General features: G+C 41.3%; 1 protein-coding gene across 1 annotated transcript; it reads right to left on the reverse strand.

The window, feature by feature from the left end:
- Positions 1 to 329: 329 nt before the first annotated feature.
- cdhr5a (cadherin-related family member 5a) lies at positions 330 to 26,719 on the reverse strand. The gene is made up of 14 exons (XM_055898908.1): positions 26,517 to 26,719; positions 17,435 to 17,607; positions 16,607 to 16,672; positions 15,875 to 15,964; positions 15,563 to 15,649; positions 15,263 to 15,367; positions 14,269 to 14,454; positions 13,812 to 13,902; positions 10,628 to 10,725; positions 5,239 to 5,445; positions 4,843 to 4,956; positions 4,258 to 4,324; positions 3,520 to 3,680; positions 330 to 2,043 (listed from the first exon to the last, which is right to left on the reverse strand). Exons 1-14 carry the CDS (start codon positions 26,614 to 26,616, stop codon positions 1,447 to 1,449), a joined length of 2,142 nt encoding a protein of 713 aa, XP_055754883.1. The 5' UTR covers positions 26,617 to 26,719; the 3' UTR covers positions 330 to 1,446.
- Positions 26,720 to 27,246: the final 527 nt, after the last annotated feature.

Consider the following 27,246-nt stretch of genomic DNA (forward strand, 5'->3'; position numbering starts at 1 on the left):
ACCTGCCTTGCGTGTTCATATGATACCCGAGTGACTCAACATCAATGGCGGGCCACTGGGGATGAGGCCTCTGGTCATTGTGATCTGGATGACTACATGCTTTTAGATGGGTAAGTTAGGCTCACCAGCTATCTAGCACAACCAAATTTCAAAATTAAAACCTTGTACATTTTTTCCCCACATCAGTCACTTCAATCAAACTGTATTATTTGATCAAACATCTCTAATAACCAGGGTTGGGGTCCAGTCAGATTCATAGAATAAACCACATTAGAAATGTTCCCCTTTCTAAAAGGCATTGAAGAGAATTGGAATGTCTGTGTACTTCCTGAATTGACCACAAGCCTGCTTTAATAACTCATAAATAGTATAAAATGTCAGAATTTGTATCCACATACTTTACATACTGTAATAAGGTTATTACATTTCATACTTTTTCTTCAAACATAAATAAAATTGTAATACAACATGTCCTCAATTTGTTTAGTATTCAGTAGATGTGTTCTCCTTCCAAACTTTATTTCAGTGGTAAAAAAAAATGTCCTCATTTTAAATAGTATTTTTTCCCCTCATTAGTAATGCTCGTAAAATCTTTCCCACGGACTTGATGGATTCGCTCTCAGAACAATCATTAAAAGATACCAAGTTAAAAAAGTATTGTATCCAACTTGATCCCCTTCTTGTGGTTCTTCATGGAAAATGTCTTTATATATTGAATAACTCACCATACATTGAAAGAATAACTCCCCATGTATTGAATTTAATATCTCACCATAGTGTGATGGAAGCCACATAATGTAGACACACACTTATCCAAAAAGGTCATATCCCTCCAATCTGTGAACTAATGTCCATATTCTAGAATCCCACTCTGGAATCAGGTTTTCCCTTGATGATGGAAACTCCACTTCTCTTCCTGGCTGGGGTTTGTTCTGTAGAGCGGTCCGGCTGGGGTTTGTTCTGTAGAGCGGTCCGGCTGGGGTTTGTTCTGTAGAGCGGTCCGGCTGGGGTTTGTTCTGTAGAGCGGTCCGTTCGTACTGGACATCTTCACATACCTTCTTGTTTTACTCTGTTTTCTTCTGTTTAGTGCCTCAACATCCTCTCCCTATAGAATATAACCCAGATATCCTCTCCCTGTAGAATATAACCCAGATATCCTCTCCCTGTAGACTATAACCCAGATATCCTCTCTCTGTAGACTATAACCCAGATATCCTCTCCCTATAGACTATAACCCAGATATCCTCTCCCTGTAGACTATAACCCAGATATCCTCTCCCTATAGACTATAACCCAGATATCCTCTCCCTATAGACTATAACCCAGATATCCTCTCCCTGTAGACTATAACCCAGATATCCTCTGTAGACTATAACCCAGATATCCTCTCCCTGTAGACTGTAACCCAGATATCCTCTCCCTATAGAATATAACCCAGATATCCTCTCAACCCTCCTTCTCTTTTTCCTCTTTAGTAGCTGAATCAGACTCTCCATGGCTCTCCTGGTCGCCATGCCCACCATCGATCTCTGTCTGACTAGACATGCTCCTGTCTCCCCCCTCCATCTCCTCCATATCCAACACCTCCTCCTCAGTCTCCTCCTCCTGACCCAGAGTATCCGGGATGATCTCCACCTCGATCCCAGACGCATCCTCGTTCTCCTTAAACCACACTGACTTCCCTCCTTCCTTCCTTCCCCCCTTGGCGAGGATGGACCTCATCCCGTCCTTGTCTCCTCCTTCTCCTCTCCCAGCTCCCCTAGCAGGGCTGCTGGCCGGGCTGGGCTTGGCATGGTGGTTGTGGTTGGCGTACAGGCCGCAGAAGCCACAGTGGCGGTCGCTCCGGCGTCGCTCCAGGGGGATGGCCCTGCCTCTGTCCCCAGGGACTGTAGCACCTCGGCCCCTCTTGTCTACCGGCTCTGGGCGTCTGGGTCCGCCGCGCAGGGCATCACCCTCGGTACCCTGGTAGCCATCGTTGGTGTACTGCAGGGTGTCCTTGGGTCTCCCTTGGGGCCTCGCCATCTTCAGACATGGAGCCAAACACTACAGACAGGACAGAAGACAGGACAGCAACCATGTCAAATCTGACAGGTACAAGGATCACAGGATCAGGGCTTTATGTGTTCTGTATATCACTTGGTTGAATAAATAGTAACAAAATAAATAATACAAGTAGATAAATAGTCATAAATAATAGCAATAAAGTTGTCCTATGAGTTAAAAACTAAAGCACTAGAGAGAGGAGTAGAGAGAGAGAGAACTGTCATCTACACAGAAGTTAATGAACCATTGATCTCTAGGCATTGTTCAATGTCACAGACGCTTCTGCCTTCCTATAGCGTTAGGTTCATTTATTCTGCTTTAACAGACAGACAGACAGACAGACAGAGCCCTTCTGTGAAGTACTACTCATAAATATTCAGTGAAGCTGTTCAATTCGATCAGGATAAATGCCTTGTTCACAGGCCTTCCATCAGCGTCTAATCCTGTCCAGGGTGTTTCAACCAGCCATCACAGCTCCATCCAACAGCCCCGGCTAGCCTGCTAACCTGGTCCCAGATCTGTTTGTTAAGGTGTTGGTGTTGGCAAGACAACACAAACAGTTCTGACACTAGGTTACCTTCCTGTTAGGGCTAATGGCCGCCTCAAAAACACTTGCAGGACAGGACTTTCACCAAGTGTCATGCTGCAGAACTTCCTCAATACCAGCATCCCACTGGGAGAAACCCACAAGAACGGCTCTCCAACTGGTGATGACTAGTGGGGAAACTCTATCGTCTCTGACTTCTCCCTCATACTGACCTCTGATGTTACATCCCACTGGGAGAAACCCACAAGAACGGCTCTCCAACTGGTGATGACTAGTGGGGAAACTCTATCGTCTCTGACTTCTCCCTCATACTGACCTCTGATGTTACATCCCACTGGGAGAAACGCACAAGAACGGCCCTCCAACTGGTGATTACTAGTGGGGAAACTCTATCGTCTCTGACTTCTCCCTCATACTGACCTCTGATGTTACATCCCACTGGGAGAAACGCACAAGAACGGCCCTCCAACTGGTGATTACTAGTGGGGGAAACTCTATCGTCTCTGACTTCTCCCTCATACTGACCTCTGATGTTACATCCCACTGGGAGAAACGCACAAGAACGGCCCTCCAACTGGTGATTACTAGTGGGGGAAACTCTATCGTCTCTGACTTCTCCCTCATACTGACCTCTGATGTCGAATACTAAAGGAAATGACCTCTATAACAATTTTGGCAGTAAAATACAACAAAACATTATTCATGCAAACAATAATCTATTAATATGGTTTTTGAACACTATAATTGGTTTGCGTGTCTGAAAGCTGTGCTGTTAGTGTGTGGTTGACGCAGCTTGTTTGCCATTAGAGTTTAAAGCACATCAAGGCATACAACTCGTTGATCCCAGTTTACAAGTAGTATTTTGGGAGTTTCCCAGTTGTCTTGAACGCAGCATCAGTTCTGAGCTGAACTCACAGAACGCTGCTCACCTCAGTTATCTTATCCAGGTTGGCGCCTCCTTTCTTCAGGCGGGAGATCAGGAAGCCAATCACGATGAAGCAGAGAACCAAGATGGCTGCCATGACCAATCCTAGCAGAGCCATGTCCCCCGCCCGGTACCCTGCCCCCGAGGGCAAAGGGACCGCCACAGCTGTAGAGGGTCAGAGGTCAGGGAAAATAGTCAGTCAAGGCAACCAGTCAAGATATCAATCAACCAATCAAGACATCAAATCAAGATATCAATCAACCAATATATTAATCATCACAATAGTATAATAATATAGCCTTTAATTTGGAGAGTACAGATCCTGCTCTTGGTAGGAGTAGATCATCACCAATAACGCAGCCTTTAATATGGAGAGTACAGATCCTGCTGTTGGTAGGAGTAGATCATCACCAATAATACAGCCTTTAATATGGAGAGTACAGATCCTGCTGTTGGTAGGAGTAGATCATCACCAATAATACAGCCTTTAATATGGAGAGTACAGATCCTGCTGTTGGTAGGAGTAGATCATCACCAATAATACAGCCTTTAATATGGAGAGTACAGATCCTGCTGTTGGTAGGAGTAGATCATCACCAATAATACAGCCTTTAATATGGAGAGTACAGATCCTGCTGTTGGTAGGAGTAGATCATCTGAACAGTCAGTCGTCCACCATCAGGGGCTCATGTCCCTTTGCTGTGAGTTAACCTGCCCTTGTGGTGCTATGTGAAAGTCTTACCTGGTATAACCAGGACAGAGAGGGCCGCTGTACCAAACTCCCCTGTAGACAGGTCCATAGCACGTATCTACACACACATCACAAGGAAAAATACATTATTATCATGCCTATGAATATCTCTGCAACCCCTCCAGCGTTAACCAAAACATTCATCAAAACAATTATAGTAGTCTAGTAAGAGGCAGGTAACCACTCGGCTGCAGAGCGAAGGACTCTGCCTTTACAACCCTCTTCAGAAGAACAATGAGGCAGGTAACCACTCAGCTGCAGAGCGAAGGACTCTGCCTTTACAACCCTCTTCAGAAGAACAATGAGGCAGGTAACCACTCAGCTGCAGAGCGAAGGACTCTGCCTTTACAACCCTCTTCAGAAGAACAATGAGGCAGGTAACCACTCAGCTGAAGGACTCTGTCTTCACAACCCTCTTCAGAAGAACAATGAGGCAGGTAACCACTCAGCTGCAGAGCGAAGGACTCTGTCTACACAACCCTCTTCAGAAGAACAATGAGGCAGGTAACCACTCAGCTGAAGGACTCTGTCTACACAACCCTCTTCAGAAGAACAATGAGGCAGGTAACCACTCACCTGCAGAGCGAAGGACTCTGTCTTCACTATCCTCTTGAGAAGAACAAACCCTTCGGTTGTCACGTTGACATAACTGCTGTACTGCACCTCATATCTCATGTCTGGGTTTACACCCTAAAACACATACACACAAATAAACACCCACACACAAACAAGCTGATTAAAGTTGTGTGTCAGTGTTTCAAATCCCACACAGAACAGAAGCGTAACTACCCAGAATTGAAGGTAATTGTGTCATTTCTAGGACTTTCACGGTGCCAGACGAGTATGTCTCTACTGTATATGAGACGTAACATTACATTTAGAGGTCCCATGAACAAACACAGACTGAGATTGTAAGACAAGTGTCTGCTAAAATGATTCAAATGTAAATGTTGATCTCTTTTTGACTCTTACGGTGGCAAAGTCCTCGTCTCTGGCCCTGACTCTGAAGGGTCTGTTGGAGGTTCTGTCTCGTAGGATCATGGTCTCTGGGACTGAGTTACTGTAGATGTATCCTTCATAACGCTCCTTCTCGAACCGAGGAGGGTTCCTGCTCTTCCTCAGCACCTCGATGGTGACCTGAGTCACCGCAAACTGGTCCCTGTTGGTGACCTGGGAGGCCTGGGAGAGATGGGAGAGATTGAAGAGATGGGAGAGACGGAAAGATGGGAGAGATGGTGAGATGGGAGAGATGGATAGATGGAGAGATGGGAGAGATGGGAGAGATGGATAGATGGAGAGATGGGAGAAGTGGGTGAGATGGGAGAGAGTATTGTCCATCTCCAGTCCCCGAGGGCCTAGTGTCTGCAGGTTATCACTCCCCCCTTGTGATTAAGGTCATTGATTGGTTAGGAACTCCTGTTGTGGAAATTCTAACCAAGTGATTAAGACTTTATTAATTCTTCAAACAATTAACCTTTATTTAATAAGAATTGCAATAATGTAGCTGGTCGATCCCAACACTCTGAAGTGTGATGCCGAGAGCTCAATCATACAGAGAATAGAAAGGTCTTTTATAGCAAAGATACAACCCCTTAGTCTACATGTCAAACAACAGATGTGTGGAATGGGTCAGAAGGTGAGGCTTGGTATATGAGAAAGGAGCCAGATAGCATTTGCTGTGAAGACTGTTCTAATTGTATAGAAACCAGGGTTTGGTCCCATCATGGTCCCACTATTTATAAAGGCAACCTTTTGTTATTTAACTAGGCAAGTCAGTTATTAAGAACATATTCTTATTTACAATGACGGGCTAGGAACAGTGGGTTAACTGCCTTGTTCAGGGGCAGAACAACAGATTTTTACCTTGTCAGCTCAGGGATTCGATCTAGCAACCTTTTCTCTTACTGGCCCAATGCTCTAACCGCTAGGCTACTTGCTGGTTACTGACCCAATGCTCTAACCACTAGGCTACTTGCTGGTTACTGACCCAACGCTCTAACCACTAGTCTACCTGCTGGTTACTGACCTAACGCTCTAGAGTTACTGGACTTTGGATAATAAGAGATGACCAGCCGGGCAGCGTCAGGGAAACCAAAGTCTTTGTGTTCCGCTGGGAGAAGGATTCCAAAACGTAAGTCTTTGTGTTCCGCTGGGAGAAGGATTCCAAAACGTAAGTTTTTGTGTTCCGCTGGGAGAAGGATTCCAAAACGTAAGTCTTTGTGTTCCGCTGGGAGAAGGATTCCAAAACGTAAGTCTTTGTGTTCCGCTGGGAGAAGGATTCCAAAACGTAAGTCTTTGTGTTCCGCTGGGAGAAGGATTCCAAAACGTAAAACTTTGTGTTCCGCTGGGAGAAGGATTCCAAAACGTAAGTCTTTGGGTTCCGCTGGGAGAAGGATTCCAAAACGTAAAACTTTGTAGCAGCGGAGAGTAGTTGAAGAACGCACATGGTGTGGTTGTTGTGAGTACCTAAGATTTTTAAAGTTATTGATGGATTCTGTGAATATATATATATATATATATATATATATATATATATATATATATATATATATATATATATATATATATATATATATATATATATATATATATATATATATATATATATATAAATCAATAATTGTATGTGTGTATAATCGATTACTGGAGATTTTATCAAGTAATAATGGAAATAATAATGATATGCAACTTTTTTTTTTAAACATACGTAGATGTACATAAAATGTATTTAAAATGTTTTAAATAAAAAGTATTCTGAAAGGTTCAGCGTGGTCCCTTTATGGATAATTTGATAAAGATAAGGTTATTAGGCATTGACCATTGTATGACTGTCTAAAGGGTCTGGGAAATAGAGTTTTAATTCAATTAAATAAAAGATTGCCGTATGTTCACTTTTGGTAAAAGTACGGGGGAATTGACTTACCCTAACCAATAAAACGATAAAAAACTTATGGGATTTTCTCCGTCCTGGTAATACATTTTGTGGGGAAAAACCTGCCCATAATGCATGAAAATGAGTTTTTCTACCTCTCTCTTTTTCGCAGCAAGAGAGGAGTTGCTACATCTTATCGAATAAGCCCTTTTTCTATAAAGTTAGAGAGAATTCAGATGGAATATCGACGTAACTTGGAACGACGTAAAAAGCCAAAGTAGGTTTTCTATCAAAATAATTATCATTGCGGAGCAAATGTGATGTAATACAGGAATTTCAATATGTCGCAAGAGAAAATATAACCCGCTTTTATTCAACTCGCCAGATCTGTTTCCAAATCAATGGATGTCCATCTACTCGTTTGACTGCCATGATTGTAAATAAATCCCTTTGCGCATGTAACATTTCTGCAAAGGAACACTTGGACGAACTGTTAATTGTGTCGTTATTATTTGGCAGATGTTAAGACTACAAACTATTATAAATGGTCTATTTGCGGGATTTACTTGTCATTTCAATAGCATTGGGTCTGTGTTACTGACTCAAATCTGGGTTTCTGATTGTAATTCAACTGTTGCCATTCAACTGTTGCCATGGTTTTCTTAGCTAGACACAACAGCCGGTGTTTGTTTTAACATGTAAACTGAACGATTATCAGCTCGCTCAATTCAAATGAACAGACTGATTTATTCAACGTGAATAGCGAGGCGATTTCAAGATAATACGTTTTTTGTGTTGCCTAATAGCCTGCTAGAATAGGCTACTGAGAACGGTGTCGTAATTTCACTCCCTGAATGAACTATTAATAATATGGATATGAACTGAATATATCCTTGTCAACAACAGCCAGTGTTTGTTTTATTACCTGTAGTCTAATCAGAAGGGACTGTTACCTACATCTAATGCATTCTAAATCGGCAAATTGCGACAGAGCTGTAACCAGCAGCATACCACCCTGCATACCACTGCTGGCTTGCTTCTGAAGCTAAGCAGGGTTGGTCCTGGCCAGTCCCTGGATGGGAGACCAGATGCTGCTGGAAGTGGTGTTGGAGGGCCAGTAGGAGGCACTCTTTCCTCTGGTCTAAAAAAAATATCCCAATGCCCCAGGGCAGTGATTGGGGACACTGCCCTGTGTAGGGTGCTGTCTTTCGGATGGGACGTTAAACGGGTGTCCTGACTCTCTGAGGTCATTAAAGATCCCATGGCACTTATCGTAAGAGTAGGGGTGTTAACCCCGGTGTCCTGGCTAAATTCCCAATCTGGCCCTCAAACCATCATGGTCACCTAATAATCCCCAGTTTACAATTGGCTCATTCATCCCCCTCCTCTCCCCTGTAACTATTCCCCAGGTCGTTGCTGCAAATGAGAACGTGTTCTCAGTCAACTTACCTGGTAAAATAACGGTAAAATAAAAAATAAAACCATGACGGATGGGCAAATTACGACAGAGCTGTAACCATGACGGATCGGCAAATTGCGACAGAGCTGTAACCATGACGGATCGGCAAATTGCGACAGAGCTGTAACTATGACGGATCGGCAAATGGCGAAAGAGCTGTAACCGTGACGGATGGGTAAATTGCGTCAGAGCTGTAATATGACGGATCGGTAAATTGCGACAGAGCTGTAACCATGACGGATCGGCAAATTGCGACAGAGCTGTAACCGTGACGGATCGGTAAATGGCGACAGAGCTGTAACCGTGACGGATGGGTAAATTGCGTCAGAGCTGTAACCGTGATCATGACAAAACAAGGCTACAACTGCAATGGGTTGAAGTAGTGGGCAGTAAGAGGCTCTAGTATTGTGAACTATTTTAGCTCCCATCAAAATGTATCTTTTCCATTAGGAATTGGCTGATGTATTTTATACATTTGACGCATTACATGTTAAATCTTAAAATAATAGACATGTAATAAGTGTGAAGCAGATGTGTGGAATGGGTCAAAAGGTGAGGCTTGGTATATGAGAAAGGAGTATCCCCCTGAGCCAGATAGCATTTGTTGTGAAGACAGTTCCAATCATATAGAAAGCAGGGTTTGGCCCCTAAGACGAGGTTCTTCTCATCAGCTATCCATTCCAGAGACATTTACTTCCTGGTACCTCATAGTACAGAAACGCCAGCTCGTTCTATGTAATCGTAAATCAATTGCCAGTGTAACGGATGTGAAATGGCTAGCTAGTTAGCGGGTACGCGCTAGTAGCATTTCAATCAGTTACGTCACTTGCTCTGAGACTTAAGTAGTCTTGCTCTGCAAGGGCCGCGGCTTTTGTGGAGCGATGGTAACGATGCTTCGTGGGCGACTGTTGTTGATGTGTGCAGAGGGTCCCTGGTTCGCGCGAGGGGATGGACTAAAGTTAAACTGTTACACCAGCACCAAGCCCCAGAGGCCCAACTCAGTCCACACAGACACAGAAGAGAGAGTACTGAGAAACATTATTCGATGAATAAACAGTATTAAAACATTATCTTGTACCAAACTCCCTTAACCCGGTTGTCTAGGTCTTAATTTGACATTAGTTTTAACTCCCACCTTGTGATTAAGGTAATTCAGTCTAGTAGAGGGAGGTGGTCTATCTAGTAGAGAGAGGGAGGTAGTCTAGTCCTTGTATTTTCCTGTTATTTTACCTGGTAAATTGACTGAAACACATTCTCATTTACAGCAACGACCTGGGTAATAGTTACAGGGGAGAGGAGGGGGGATGAATGAGCCAATTGTAAGCTGGCGATGATTAGTTGACGATGATGGTATGTGGGAGAGCTTGGACATTTTAGCCAGGACACCAGGGTTAACACCCCTACTCTTATGATAAGTGCCATGGGATCTTCAGTGACCACAGAGAGTCAGGACACCTGTTTAACGTCCCCCTACACAGGGCACTGGGGCATTGGGATATTTTTTTTTAGACAAGAATAAAGAGTGCCTCCTACTGGCCCTCCAACATCACATCCAGCAGCACCTGGTCTCCCATCCAGGGACCGACCAGGACCAACCCTGCTTTGCTTCAGAAGCAAGCCAGCAGTGGGATGCAGGGTGGTATGCTTGCTTACTGTCGGTAGTCTCCTGTGACAGACTGACCAGCGCAGGCAACATTTGGTTCTGGGTTTCCAGATTACTATGTCATCAACTAGAATTCTTCTCAAACCCAAATGGGATCAGATCAAGTCACCACAATCTATCTTATATTAGTGACTTTTAGAAATATATTTTAGAAGTCTATAGCTACTTTATGAACTGTGTTAATAAAATGTTTTTCTGAAACCCCAAATTATGTTCTAGTTGCATCTCATTCATCATCATTTGAAATGATCCATGATCTGAAGATCAATTTCAATGTTGAACACAATCATAGCTTTCAATCGATTATATGCCAAAAGAAGAAATGGAGTACACAGATGGAAATATAGATTGAAAAGACATCTCGTACCAGGACAGTGAGGGTTATTGGACCTGCTATGTCTGCCGCTTTGGCCATGGAGATGTTCCCCGTCTCCTCGTCTATCTGGAAGATGCTGCCTTCATTCCCTGGGAGAGAAAGATACAAACCACGAAGTCAAGATCAGTCTGTTATGAGATACAGAGGAGAAACCATGAAGTCAAGATCCGTCTGCTATGAGATACAAAGGAGAAACCATGAAGTCAAGATCAGTCTGCTATGAGATACAGAGGAGAAACCATGAAGTCAAGATCAGTCTGCTATGAGATACAGAGGAGAAACAAGTACGATGATATCTGATCATGTATGATATATTTTTATAATATAGAAACCTTTGTGGTCATATGCACATCTGTCTTGATCGCGTTGACATGAACGAGAGGACCAAGGCGCAACATGATTGGAATACATCTTCTTTTTAATAACAACGACGAAGATGAACACGACACACTTATACAACACTAACGAAAACAACAAACGATCGTGAAAACTTCAAACGTAAGTGCACACACAAACTACTTACGTCGAACTATACATATACACAAACAATGACCCACAAACAGCTAAAGCCTATGGCAGCCTTAAATATGGCTCCCAATTAGAGACAACCGAAATCAGCTGTCTCTAATTGAGAACCCATTCCGGCCACCATAGACTTTCCTAGAACTACACCCAACATAGACACAGCTAGACACATACACTCAACACAAAACCATAACTACAACAAACACCCCCTCTACCATATAATACCCCAAAATACACACATACCCCATGTCACACCCTGACCTAACTAAAATAATAAATAAAACAAATAATACTAAGGCCAGGGCGTGACAACATCCTTATAAAAAAACGTTGATGCTCAGCTGATAACGTAAAGAGAACAGGAAGTCCCTGACATTGTATATGCTTCCAATTACCACCTTTACTGACAACGTCTCCATCTTTGTAAGGTAAAATAAATCTTACTGTGGGGATAACATTAAAACTAGATTACTGTGGAGAGAACATTAAAACTAGATTACTGTGGAGAGAACATTAAAACTAGATTACTGTGGAGAGAACATTAAAACTAGATTACTGTGGAGAGAACATTAAAACTAGATTACTGTGAGGAAAACATCAACACTAGATTACTGTGGAGAGAACATTAAAACTAGATTACTGTGGAGAGAACATTAAAACTAGATTACTGTGGAGAGAACATTAAAACTAGATTACTGTGGAGAGAACATTAAAACTAGATTACTGTGGAACATTAAAACTAGATTACTGTGGAACATTAAAACTAGATTACTGTGGAACATTAAAACTAGATTACTGTGGAGAGAACATTAAAACTAGATTACTGTGGAGAGAACATTAAAACTAGATTACTGTGGAGAGAACATTAAAACTAGATTACTGTGGAGAGAACATTAAAACTAGATTACTGTGGAGAGAACATTAAAAATAGATTACTGTGGAACATTAAAACTAGATTACTGTGGAACATTAAAACTAGATTACTGTGGAGAGAACATTAAAACTAGATTACTGTGGAACATTAAAACTAGATTACTGTGGAACATTAAAACTAGATTACTGTGGAACATTAAAACTAGATTACTGTGGAGAGAACATTAAAACTAGATTACTGTGGAGAGAACGTTAAAACTAGATTACTGTGGAGAGAACATTAAAACTAGATTACTGTGGAGAGAACATTAAAACTAGATTACTGTGGAGAGAACATTAAAACTAGATTACTGTGGAGAGAACATCAAAACTAGATTACTGTGAGGAAAACATCAACACTAGATTACAGTGGAGAGAACATTAAAACTAGATTACTGTGGAGAGAACATTAAAACTAGATTACTGTGGAGAGAACATTAAAACTAGATTACTGTGGAACATTAAAACTAGATTACTGTGGAGAGAACATTAAAACTAGATTACTGTGGAGAGAACATTAAAACTAGATTACTGTGGAGAGAACATTAAAACTAGATTACTGTGGAGAGAACATTAAAACTAGATTACTGTGGAGAGAACATTAAAACTAGATTACTGTGGAGAGAACATTAAAACTAGATTACTGTGGAGAGAACATTAAAACTAGATTACTGTGGAACATTAAAACTAGATTACTGTGGAGAGAACATTAAAACTAGATTACTGTGGAGAGAACATTAAAACTAGATTACTGTGGAGAGAACATTAAAACTAGATTACTGTGGAGAGAACATTAAAACTAGATTACTGTGGAGAGAGCATTAAAACTAGATTACTGTGGAGAGAACATTAAAACTAGATTACTGTGGAACATTAAAACTAGATTACTGTGGAACATTAAAACTAGATTACTGTGGAACATTAAAACTAGATTACTGTGGAACATTAAAACTAGATTACTGTGGAGAGAACATTAAAACTAGATTACTGTGGAGAGAACGTTAAAACTAGATTACTGTGGAGAGAACATTAAAACTAGATTACTGTGGAACATTAAAACTAGATTACTGTGGAACATTAAAACTAGATTACTGTGGAGAGAACATTAAAACTAGATTACTGTGGAGAGAACATTAAAACTAGATTACTGTGGAGAGAACATTAAAACTAGATTACTGTGGAGAGAACATTAAAACTAGATTACTGTGGAGAGAACATTAAAACTAGATTACTGTGGAGAGAACATTAAAACTAGATTACTGTGGAGAGAACATTAAAACTAGATTACTGTGGAGAGAACATCAACACTAGATTACTGTGGAGAGAACATCAAAACTAGATTACTGTGGAGAGAACATTAAAACTAGATTACTGTGGAGAGAACATTAAAACTAGATTACTGTGGAGAGAACATTAAAACTAGATTACTGTGGAGAGAACATTAAAACTAGATTACTGTGGAGAGAACATTAAAACTAGATTACTGTGGAGAGAACATTAAAACTAGATTACTGTGGAGAGAACATCAAAACTAGATTACTGTGGAGAGAACATTAAAACTAGATTACTGTGGAGAGAACATTAAAACTAGATTACTGTGGGGATAACATTACAACTAGATTACTGTGGAGAGAACATTAAAACTAGATTACTGTGGAGAGAACATTAAAACTAGACTACTGTGAGGAGAACATTAAAACCAGATTACTGTGAGGAGAAGATCAAAGACCTGTTGTACCTCTAAGTATCCTGTAGCTGATCAGCTCACTCCTGTTTCTGTCTCCATCCTTGGCGTATAACGGACCAGGCTCCAGAGATAAAGCACCATCCTGTGGACAACAATAGACCTGGGTCAAATACATACTGTATGTCAAATACTTGAGCTGCACTTGCTTGAGTTTGCCCTGTTAAATGGAACAAACAAAAGTGCAAACTCTAAGCTAAATCAAACTCACCGCGATTACTAAAATACACCGTAAGTACTCTACAAGTGGATGTTGCACTTCTATAAGATGTACGATGTGGACTGATGAAGCAGAACGGGTCAACTTTAACAACAAGAAGAAGAGACGTTCCTCTCTCTGTTCAGGTACACAGATATACTGTAACACACACCTCTCTCTGTTCAGGTACACAGATATACTGTAATACACACCTCTCTCTGTTCAGGTACACAGATATACTGTAACACACACCTCTTTCTCTGTGAGGTTGACCTTTGCCCTGTAGCCGGAGCTGACACACAGTTTGGCTATCCCCAGGTTGGTTCTGACACAGGGCTGGAACCACGGTGGACGGTTGTCAACGTCCTTCACGTTAACCGTGATGGTCACCACGGCAGTGAACGAAGGCTCGCCAGACTCAGAAACGTTGTACGTGTCCTGGGAAATGGTATTCATAGATTGTCAAGGAAGGTCAAAGGGCATTGAGCTGAGGACAGCAGATCCTGTTTCTCTACTATATAGGATGATGTTATTTTACAGATTCTAGTATATTTCTGGAATACTTTACCGATTCTAGCATATTCATTAAATATTTTACAGATTCTAGTATACTTCTTGAATATTTTACAGATTCTAGTATATTTCTTGAATATTTTACAGATTCTAGTATATTTATTGAATATTTTACATATTCTAGTATATTTATTGAATATTTTACAGATTCTAGTATACTTCTTGAATATTTTACAGATTCTAGTATATTTCTTGAATATTTTACAGATTCTAGTATATTTATTGAATATTTTACATATTCTAGTATATTTATTGAATATTTTACAGATTCTAGTATATTTATTGAATATTTTACAGATTCTAGTATATTTATTGAATATTTTACAGATTCTAGTATATTTATTGAATACTTTACAGATTCTAGTATATTTATTGAATATTTTACAGATTCTAGTATATTTCTGGAATACTTTACCGATTCTAGCATATTCATTAAATATTTTACAGATTCTAGTATACTTCTTGAATATTTTACAGATTCTAGTATATTTATTGAATACTTTACAGATTCTAGTATATTTATTGAATACTTTACATATTCTAGTATATTTATTGAATATTTTACAGATTCTAGTATCTTTACTGAATACTTTACAGATTCTAGTATATTTCTTGAATACTTTGTAATCCCATTTGACATCAACAGTAGGGCAGAAGGTAAAGAACAGTATACCTGTACATGTAAGACAAGGGAGATCTTTTGGACGGAGTCGTAGTCTATGATGTTTTGCACCAGTATGTTGGGGGTGTTGGCATTCTCCAGTCGTAGATACCTGTTCTGGTGACACCAACAATGACAAACGTGTTTAATCTCCTAACTGCTGAGCAATGATTTGCCTGAACCGTTATTTACACCAGCTTAGTCTTGTTGGGATACAAAAAAATAAACAATTTTTCAAGAGAGACCTGGACCAAGACAGCAGCATCAACAGATCAGTGATAGTGTCCATCGGTGATGGAGGGAAGGTCTTACCGTGGCTGGCTCTAAACGATAGTAAAGTGGCTCAGAATCAATGTCGGTGGCCTCTATCTGACCAACACTGGTGTTCACCGGAGTCAGCTGTGGGAGAGAGGGCTCAGAGTCAACATATTATGTTACAGAAATGTTACTTCATGGAAATGTACCGATATGGAAAGTTTATACATACAAACAGATGTGGTATTGTATGAAGGGTGCAAGTAGTTTATTACTATTGTCATCATTACATCATCACCATTGTATTTTTAGGCCCACAGATAAGTGTCTAATGCTGTAAGGTGTATAGTAAATAGGAGAAGGTCTCACCTCGTTCACCTGGAGAACGTAATGACTCTGAGCGAAGTTTGGAGGATTATCGTTCACATTTTCAATGAAAACTTCAACGGACACGTTCACCTTAGAAAAGAGTGAATCGTTATTAGTTTGCATTTGAAAGCAGCAGAACATTTTATAGAACTTATTTTTAGAGTTGAAGATTTGATGTGAAAGCAACTTGATATTCTACACATTGAAGTTCTTCACCCATTGCTTCAGAGCAGAAATATGGTTTGACCATTGACAGGCCCAGAAATAGCGAGGCCAACTGATGCTTAGGATTCCAGACCCCTATTCCATATATAGTGGTACTACTATAGACCAGAGCCCTATTCCCTATATACTTTAGTCCAGAGCCCTATTCCCTATATAGTGGTACTACTATAGACCAGAGCCCTATTCCCTATATACTTTAGACCAGAGCCCTATAAGGTACAATTTGGGACATAACCCATGACCATGAGGCATGTCATAACTACTACTAACTGATCTGGAGCCAGTTCTGTTGCAGCGCACCCGGACTCACAGCCCCATGACCACGAGGCATGTCATCACTACTACTCACTGATCTGGAGCCAGTTCTGTTGCAGCGCACCCGGACTCACAGCCCCATGACCACGAGGCATGTCATCACTACTACTCACTGATCTGGAGCCAGTTCTGTTGCAGCGCACCCGGACTCACAGCCCCATGACCACGAGGCATGTCATCACTACTACTCACTGATCTGGAGCCAGTTCTGTTGCAGCGTACCCGGACCCACAGAGCATCATCCACACTGGGCAGGGACTGGGAAACAAACACAAAAGCAGCAGCTGTTATTTCACATCATAGACAGAATGCAACGGCGTAGTCCCTCGACCTTTCTTTTGACCTTTTCGTCAATGGAAAAATGACCTTTGACCCCATAACTGAGTCAGTTCTCAGTTATGTATCCTTGATACATGTATCACTCGCCACTTTAAACTATGCCACTTTATGTTTATATACCCTACATTACTCATCTCATATGTATATACTGTACTCTATACCATCTACTGCATCTTGCCTATGCCGTTCTGTACCATCACTCATTCATATATCTTTATGTACATATTCTTTATCCCTTTACACTTGTGTGTATAAGGTAGTAGTTGTGGAATTGTTAGGTTAGATTACTCGTTGGTTATTACTGCATTGTCAGAACTAGAAGCACAAGCATTTCGCTACACTCGCATTAACATCTGCTAACCATGTGTATGTAACAAATAAAATGTGATTTGATTTGAGTTCATGGCCACGTTCCAGGCCAACTACTTTGCAGTTGGCATGCAAGCCAGATCTCACAACACTACCTGAACTTGTCCAATAAGAAAACACAGTTTTAAAATAAATGCACTTTGTGACATGTTATAAATGCTATGAATGTTAAGTTCTGACGCTGTACGCATAAATTGTCTCAGAGTAGGAGTTCTGATCCAGAATCAGGTCCCCCCCCTGCTTGTATTATTTGTATTCTACAAAGCAAAACTGATCCTAGATCAGCTTGATACATTGCCCCTGAGCTCTCACCTCAAAGTCCAGTCCTCTCTTGGCGATGAGGTCCGTCCCCCGCAGGTAGAAAGCCTCCGCAGGGTTCTCCGTGACGGTCAGCTGGACATCATCACTACAGTTGATCCTGGCTACGAGGACGTCCACAGTGCTGTTCTCTTTTATAGACACAGGGTCAGGAGATACTGTACAGACTGAGAGAGATGTGAAACAGACACAGATACAGGGGGTCAGGAGAAACTGTACAGACTGAGAGAGATGTGAAACAGACACAGATACAGGGGGTCAGGAGAAACTGTACAGACTGAGAGAGATGTGAAACAGACACGGATACAGGGGGTCAGGAGAAACTGTACAGACTGAGAGAGATGTGAAACAGACACAGATACAGGGGGTCAGGAGAAACTGTACAGACTGAGATGTGAAACAGACACAGATACAGGGGGTCAGGAGAAACTGTACAGACTGAGAGAGATGTGAAACAGACACAGATACAGGGGGTCAGGAGAAACTGTACAGACTGAGAGAGATGTGGAACAGACACAGATACAGGGGTCAGGAGATACTGTACAGACTGAGAGAGATGTGAAACAGACACAGATACAGGGGTCAGGAGAAACTGTACAGACTGAGAGAGATGTGAAACAGACACAGATACAGGGGGTCAGGAGAAACTGTACAGACTGAGAGAGATGTGAAACAGACACAGATACAGAGGTCAGGATAAACTGTACAGACTGAGAGAGATGTGAAACAGACACAGATACAGGGGGTCAGGAGAAACTGTACAGACTGAGAGAGATGTGAAACAGACACAAATACAGGGGGTCAGGAGAAACTGTACAGACTGAGAGAGATGTGAAACAGACACAGATACAGAGGTCAGGAGAAATTGTACAGACTGAGAGAGATGTGAAACAGACACAGATACAGAGGTCAGGAGAAACTGTACAGACTGAGAGAGATGTGAAACAGACACAGATACAGGGGTCAGGAGAAACTGTACAGACTGAGAGAGATGTGAAACAGACACAGATACAGAGGTCAGGAGAAACTGTACAGACTGAGATGTGAAACAGACACAGATACAGGGGGTCAGGAGAAACTGTACAGACTGAGAGAGATGTGAAACAGACACAGATACAGAGGTCAGGAGAAACTGTACAGACTGAGAGAGATGTGAAACAGACACAGATACAGAGGTCAGGAGAAACTGTACAGACTGAGAGAGATGTGAAACAGACACAGATACAGGGGGTCAGGAGAAACTGTACAGACTGAGAGAGATGTGAAACAGACACAGATACAGAGGTCAGGAGAAACTGTACAGACTGAGAGAGATGTGAAACAGACACAGATACAGAGGTCAGGAGAAACTGTACAGACTGAGAGAGATGTGAAACAGACACAGATACAGGGGTCAGGAGAAACTGTACAGACTGAGAGAGATGGGGATAATGAGAAAGGAGGTGAAACAGATACAGATTAAGGGTTGGGGTTCCATTTACATTCAGTTCATTCAGTAAGTACAAGACATTGGAATAGGCTGAATTTGAAAATGGATTGACCTCAGACATGCACACTAACAACAAACTATGGTGGAGGTGTGTCTACAGATACCTGTATTAATGGAGGTGTGTCTACATATACACTGTATTAATGGAGGTGTGTCTACAGATACCTGTATTAATGAAGGTGTGGTGGAGGAGGTGTGTCTACAGATACCTGTATTAATGGAGGTGTGTCTACAGATACCTGTATTAATGGAGGTGTGTCTACATATACACTGTATTAATGGAGGTGTGTCTACATATACACTGTATTAATGGAGGTGTGTCTACAGATACCTGTATTAATGGAGGTGTGGTGGAGGAGGTGTGTCTACAGATACCTGTATTAATGGAGGTGTGTCTACAGATACCTGTATTAATGGAGGTGTGTCTACATATACACTGTATTAATGGAGGTGTGTCTACATATACACTGTATTAATGAAGGTGTGGTGGAGGAGGTGTGTCTACAGATACCTGTATTAATGGAGGTGTGTCTACAGATACCTGTATTAATGGAGGTGTGGTGGAGGAGGTGTGTCTACAGATACCTGTATTAATGGAGGTGTGGTGGAGGAGGTGTGTCTACAGATACCTGTATTAATGGAGGTGTGTCTACAGATACCTGTATTAATGGAGGTGTGGTGGAGGAGGTGTGTCTACAGATACCTGTATTAATGGAGGTGTGGTGGAGGAGGTGTGTCTACAGATACCTGTATTAATGGAGGTGTGTCTACAGATACCTGTATTAATGGAGGTGTGGTGGAGGAGGTGTGTCTAAAGATACCTGTATTAATGGAGGTGTGGTGGAGGAGGTGTGTCTACAGATACCTGAATTAATGGAGGTGTGGTGGAGGAGGTGTGTCTACAGATACCTGTATTAATGGAGGTGTGGTGGAGGAGATGTGTCTACAGATACCTGAATTAATGGAGGTGTGGTGGAGGAGGTGTGTCTACAGATACACTGTATTAATGAAGGTGTGGTGGAGGAGGTGTGTCTACAGATACCTGTATTAATGGAGGTGTGGTGGAGGAGGTGTGTCTACAGATACCTGTATTAATGGAGGTGTGGTGGAGGAGGTGTGTCTACAGATACCTGTATTAATGGAGGTGTGGTGGAGGAGGTGTGTCTACAGATACCTGAATTAATGGAGGTGTGGTGGAGGAGGTGTGTCTACCGATACACTGTATTAATGAAGGTGTGGTGGAGGAGGTGTGTCTACAGATACGCCATATTTTGACCTCGACTTAATTCTCTCATAATTCCACCACCTTAATGCGGGAGGAAACCATGAATAAGGTCTTGCGAACCTGTCAATTCCAAGTGGAAAAAGCCTCTTCTTTTTTCTCTCGACGTAATAGCACCATTCTCCACGCACTGTAATTTACAACCTGATCAGAGCTATTGATAAGATCTAAGTAAATGAGTAATCCGTTTGAACAAGGAGATTATAAATAGAAATGGCACTTGTTATGGATATATTTGACCTAATAATCGCAATAGACAAATGTGAAACCAGTCATGTCAACATATTAACTTTCCCACAATAAAGTTGATGAAAAGGGACCCATGCGCCTATCATCGATGTCTATGTTATTTTTGTATAATAAATCACTTTGAGAGTAACCCTCCAACAAGTCATTCATTACCCTTTTTCATTTCCATATGTACTAGGGAACTGAGTGTTTGTTTGTTTATTGGGCTTCAGGAATGTGACTGAAAAGGTGAAAAATTAAAAATAAACTGATTGAAAGTATAAGGGGATATCGGTGAACAAATGTTGTGGTCAAGACTACGACGGCGCCAGTGTAATGAGCGAAGTTTACTCAGGTGTTCAACAGCGCATATCAGACCTAGAGCCTAATGCTTCTTACGTAGTTCTTAATGAGTTTCAATTTAGAGAACGATCTCTCCGCAGAAGCAACAGTTTCAGGGAAGGTAAACAAAAAACTTCTTGATTGCCATAGCAACATCAGGGAAAATGGGCAGAAGGGAGTTGTTCTTCAAATACGACAGTTCTCTTCTATTCTGTACCGTCTTTAACTGAGCCTCGCATTCTCCTTAATTCCCGCTCTCAACACGTTACGGAAAGAGATGAACTCTGTAGGAAGCTCTGGGGACAGGTCGTCTGGATACCGGACAGCCCATACATTTGCAGATGCGAACAGACCTTCATCTTTAGCAGACAACAGTTCTTGAGGGCTTGAACAAAAAAAATGTATTTCTAATTTCGTTCATAGGCTACTGGTGAACCGGCGTTTGAGTTGTGTGGTTGCAATATCAAATGTCCCTTATCTTTGGTATATCTTGGCATCCATCATCCAACACTAAATTTGAATTATGTGCAGCGCAATGGTCATATAATGCCCAATGCCTCGGGAAGGTCTGGGTTTGCAGTACTCAGCATAGAAAACAGTTGGGGCGGCAACTTGGGTCTACAGGCCGTGGTGGATTAAATTTGATTTAATTTATTTGACTTTAGCCCATTTGTTGAGGCTATTAGCCAGACAAAACCCGTGGAGTTCAACAATAAATAATGTCTGAAAGTACAGTATCCTCAAGCCGACTACTTTTTCCCTTATTGTTAGGCTATTTGATGTGTCATTTTTATAAGAAGTTTATAAATACTGTATATAGCTATATATAGTACACTGCATAATGAAACAATCGCTAGTAAACTCGTGTTTTGAGGGTGGATTGTTTTACGCACAACAACGTCCTATTCAAACTGGGAGAAGCGCGGGGACATCTCATGTCATGCAGGTTCAGGTAGCCTGTACAGGACAGTTGTATATCCTAAGAAACATATATATTGGTAGCTGATCATTATGCTGCTGCATCGAACATTTATTTTATAATCTGCAATGTTTCAATTCCCGAACTTTAATTACTTAACAAGTAATTACCTTATTGCCACTGGGTAGTGGTGTAAAATACTTTAAGTAGTATTTTGAGGTATCTGTACTTTACTATTTTTATTTTTAACTACTTTTACTTTCACTTCACTACATTCCTAAAGAAAATAATGTACTTTTTACTCCATACATTGTCCCTGACACCCAAAAGTACGAGTTACATTTTGAATGCTTAGCAGGACAGGAAAACGGTCAAATTCACACACTTATCAAGAGAACGTCCCTGGTCATCTCTACTGACTCTGATCTGGTGAACTCACTAAACATAAATGCTTCGTTTGTAAATTATGTCTTGAGTTTTGGAGTGTGTCCCTGGCTGTCAAAAAAAAGTTATACAAAAAGTGAATTGTTCCATCTGGTTTGCTAAATATAAGGAATTTGATGTATAGCATTGACTTTTAGTTTGTACTTTTACTCACGTATGACAATGTAATACTTTTTCCACCACTGTACTTAAGTACATTTAAATTATGATACTTTTAGACTTTTAGTCAAGTAGTATTTTACTGGGTTACTTTCACTTTTACTTTCACATTTTATATTAAGGTATCTTTACTTTTACTCAAGTATGACAATTGAGTACTTTTTCCACCTCTGCCACCGGGAAACAGTCTGAAAATCGCAGCATTGGGACGCCCTGTAGAGCTTCGTGAACTGTTAGGCTTTAAGAGAAAACGACGAACAAATAGGTCTACCAATAAACATTTATCCATTAGCTAAAACAAAGCTAAGCCCTGGCGCCACACAAGTCCTGTAATCGATTCGATAGGTACGCAGCCGCATAGACATGTCGCAATTTCAGCACCATGGACAACGATCAGCAGTCTATATATCCTGCGGGGGACCAGAGAAGCTGCGTTAAAGTCAGTGCATGTAGTCTAATTAAGTCGTTATGGAACGGAGAGCAGACCAAGCTGTAACCGTTTGAGCCCGACACATGGGGCAATACTTGGCTGTGCAATCACACAGTTCCATGGTTAGTGCAGGCAATAGACGAGGGCATAGCCTACTATTGTACACTATTCACTATTATCCCTATTCTAATTATATATACACTAAGCGTCCAACATTACCGTGGGTTAAATAACTATTTAAGGGGATGGCTTAAGATAAATGTACTGAAAACCCTTATCGAATTAAAACTTCACGAGAAAATATGTTGACCAGCAAGTTGGGAGGGTTTTCAGCGGTTGAATTAGGACTACGTTTATTTATTCAGCAAGCGCAAGGGAACCACACCTGCAAAACCCCATGAATTAATTAATTACCTTAATTAAGGTCTGAATATCAGCTACGGAGAAGTGAGAAGGAAAGGTGTGATGGGTCGGTTGACTCATAACCGCATAACCCGCAGTCTCCGCGTTATTCGCGGGGCGGGTGGGTTTGGGGTTATGGAATATTGTGTGGGTGAAAGCAGTGCAGGCGGCGAGCGGGTTGAATAAAGAGAAAATACCTTAAAAAAAATATCCATAGATGTATAATTATTGTGCAATTATATCTATAGGCTACATTGAGGTTTTTCGTTCATTATTTTAGGCTATCGGGCGTTATTAGTAGCCAATATAAGCCTAAACTTTAGGGCCTAAATGGTGCGCGCCAAACATCTTATTGCCAAATGCTTTTGGGAAGGGAAGAAAAAGTTCATGTCGATCCACAGAGGCTAAAAGGACAATAGCGAAGTTTAATTAAATAAGTGAGAAGCTGCGAAATGCGTGAGTTAAAAATAAAGATTTGGTAAAGTGGTTAAAGAGGATGATAGCAGTGCCAGCTAGCTATGTTTTTTATATATATTTTTACAATATATTTATTGGCATTATTATTTTTTTATTTTAAACAATCATCAAAATATGACACAGATAATGCCCCGTTATTCCTTCCACCTACACAAAACACCATGCTACACGGGAGCACATCGTACAAAACCCTTCTCTCCCCTCTACCGGTATTAGCTTCAATGACAACAAAAATAAACAGAATGAACTTCACATTCAATGCTAGAAAATAAATAATTCAACGCAAAAACAAATAATAATAATAATAATACATTAATGAAGAAAAATAATAATGAAGCTGCTAATGTGACGACTCAGAACCTACTGAAAGTCCCCCAGACATCAGAAAATTCAAAGGGTTTATCACGTAAATTGTACGTTATTTTTTCCGCTAGCTATGTAATGTGTGATGATTGTGAGGCGCTATACAAATTCGACAGTTACAAGATGGCGGCTTCGAATATGCCTATGGCGTGTCAAGGGAACTGTAGTCTACTATTCTGATGGGTTAAATGAAAACTGAAATCTGGACACTGATTGTAGGTCTATAACCTCTCGCATTGCCTTAATATCAACTCGTGCAGAATTTCTTGTAGTTAAACGATAGGCCTACACCAAATGTAAGCTACATTTTGACTTGGGAAGAGGAGTGGAGAAATAGGATTTATTTCTTTCAGCATCTTGACAGGATGTGAAAACTCAGCATGCGAATACATAGTTAGATAAACTACATGGCCACTACTCAACAAACCATTTCTGTACGTCTGTACTCACCTCGCTTTAAAGCACGGGGGCATTGTCATGCTGAAACAAGAAACGGCCTTCCCCAAACTGTTGCCACAAAGTTGTAAGCACAGAATCATCTAGAATATCATTGTATCCTGGGGGGGCCAAGCTCGAACCATGAAAAACAGCCCCCGACCATTATTCCTCCTCCACCAAACTTTACAGTTGACACTATGCATTCGGGCAGATAGCGTTGACCCGGGGCAGCTCTAGCAGGGCAGAAATTTGACGAACTGGCTTGTATGACGATGCCACGTTGAAAGTCACTGAGCTCTTCAGTACGGCCCATTCTACTGCCAATGTTTGTCTATGGAGATTGCATGGCTGTGTGTTCGATTTTATACACCTGTCAGCAACGAGTGTGGCTGAAATTGCCGAATCCAGTGATTTGAAGGGGAGTCCACATACCTTTGTCCATATAGTGGACCATCTGTAGAGATGCTGCCTTTTTCAGCATCATAAAACCTGATAGAGTGGTTAGGGACCGTCTCTAAAGGTGAAGGTGCTGTCTTTATCAGCATCATAAAACTTGATAGCGTGGTTAGGGACCATCTCTAAAGGTGAAGGTGCTGTCTTTATCAGCATCATAAAACCTGATAGCGTGGTTAGGGACCGTCTCTAAAGGTGAAGGTGCTGTCTTTATCAGCATCATAAAACCTGATAGCGTGGTTAGGGACCGTCTCTAAAGGTGAAGGTGCTGTCTTTATCAGCATCATAAAACCTGATAATGTGGTTAGGGACCATCTCTAAAGGTGAAGGTGCTGTCTTTATCAGCATCATAAAATCTGATAGCGTGGTTAGGGACCGTCTCTAAAGGTGGAGATGCTGTCTTTATCAGCATCATAAAACCTGATAGCGTGGTTAGGGACCGTCTCTAAAGGTGAAGGTGCTGTCTTTATCAGCAGCATAAAACCTGATAGCGTGGTTAGGGACCGTCTCTAAAGGTGAAGGTGCTGTCTTTTTCAGCATCATTAAACCTCATACTATTTCAAACACATAAAATATGCATCTAAGCCAAACTGAAATCTTATCATAAACATGTTGGGTCGTTTTCACATATTTCTATTTCCTTACAACCGGTGAAACCGGACATTTGGCACAGAAAATCTTTCCCGTTTTTTAAGAATGAATGCATTTTATCGGTGGTCCCTAAAGTTCTTTGCTCCGAGAATGAATCAGAGATGACGGAGAACATTTTTACTGATGTCAACTACATTGAAGCATTCATTCTATCGATGACATTATTCTGTTGAGTAAGGGCTGATTTAGTCTTCTAGGTCCATGTATAAATGACAGAAGAGAAGCTGCATCTAATTATAGACTAATTAAGATCTAATTATAGACAAGACCAACAAATAGCCTACCAAAATGTTGGAAATTATAAGCAGAAACATATCTATATCAGGCAACAACAAAAAACATCCTGCACTTCCTGTAAAAAAAAAAAATCCTTCTGCTGTCTCTGACTGTAGCCCACAGCACATGTTGTATATTAGCGGGTTGGGGTTGGGTGCGGGTCTCAGATGTTCACTTTATCACATATAGTCGCGCGGTTGCAGATGGGTTATTAGCAATTGCGGGCGAGTGAGCTAACGGTTGACCTGCGCACCACTAGCGTGTGGAGGAAAGGCATAACTTCCCAAGTCAGAATCTGGCCCGTGGTCAGTATGACGTACAGGCCTCAAGGCCTGTGAAACAGTGACAGAGGTAGTTACCAGTAGATAAAACCCATTTTTGATAGAGGTCAGATTGCACTGTGCTTGAGTACAGTGCATTTGATTCATGTTTAATTCTGCTTTTTTTTTTTGCTTATGAAGCTTTCAAGCAATGTCCTATAATCCTGGATGTCTATATGGGTGTGTGTGTGTGTGGGGGGGGGGGGGGGGGGGGGGGTTAAGAACTGGTTCTAGGCAGACTTATTCACTTTAAACAAAATGAACCAAATCAGCCTGTGTAACCTAAGATGGACACTGTGTGTATCCCCCCCTATTAAAAAATAAACAACAATCCACAACCCCTCTCACAACAGACCAAGATAACCACCTGACCAAAGCAGCCAATGGAACCATCACTACTCACGTTTCTCAGCTGGACAAAGTATAGAAAGTAAGAACAAAACCAGACAACCCAGGAGGATATTTGCAGTTTGCTGTTGTCCTTTATATTTATATAGTTCCATGTCCTGGTTTTCAGACGACACAACAAATGAAGTCCGTAGAGAGGACGAGGAGAGGAGACGATGGTACCAGCTGGTACTCACTGGGCATAATGCTTTGTCTGTGTTGCCCTGCCTTACGTGTGGGAGTCGACTACAGTTGCAATGTTTGTGACTTCATCTTAGGGTCATATTATTGGCTAAAGAGCCGACCAACAGTGGCCTGCTAGCCTCCTACTAAAATACTTGCATCTGTTTTGCTGCTTGAAGGGGGTTACACTGGAAGCATCTGATATGGCATCCTATTTCCTTATGGGCCCTGGTTAAAAGTAGTGCACTATATAGGGAATAGGGCTCTGGTTAAAAGTAGTGCACTATATAGGGAATAGGGCTCTGGTCTATAGTAGTACCACTATATAGGGAATAGGGCTCTGGTCTATAGTAGTACCACTATATAGGGAATAGGGCTCTGGTCTATAGTATCACCACCTGTATAGGGAATAGGGCTCTGGTTAAAAGTAGTGCACTATATAGGGAATAGGGCTCTGGTCTATAGTAGTACCACTATATAGGGAATAGGGCTCTGGTCTATAGTAGTACCACTATATAGGGAATAGGACTCTGGTCTATAGTAGTACCACTATATAGGGAATA

Source organism: Salvelinus fontinalis, chromosome 35 (assembly GCF_029448725.1).
Source record: "Salvelinus fontinalis isolate EN_2023a chromosome 35, ASM2944872v1, whole genome shotgun sequence".
In the NCBI taxonomy this organism is placed as follows: Eukaryota; Metazoa; Chordata; class Actinopteri; order Salmoniformes; family Salmonidae; genus Salvelinus; species Salvelinus fontinalis.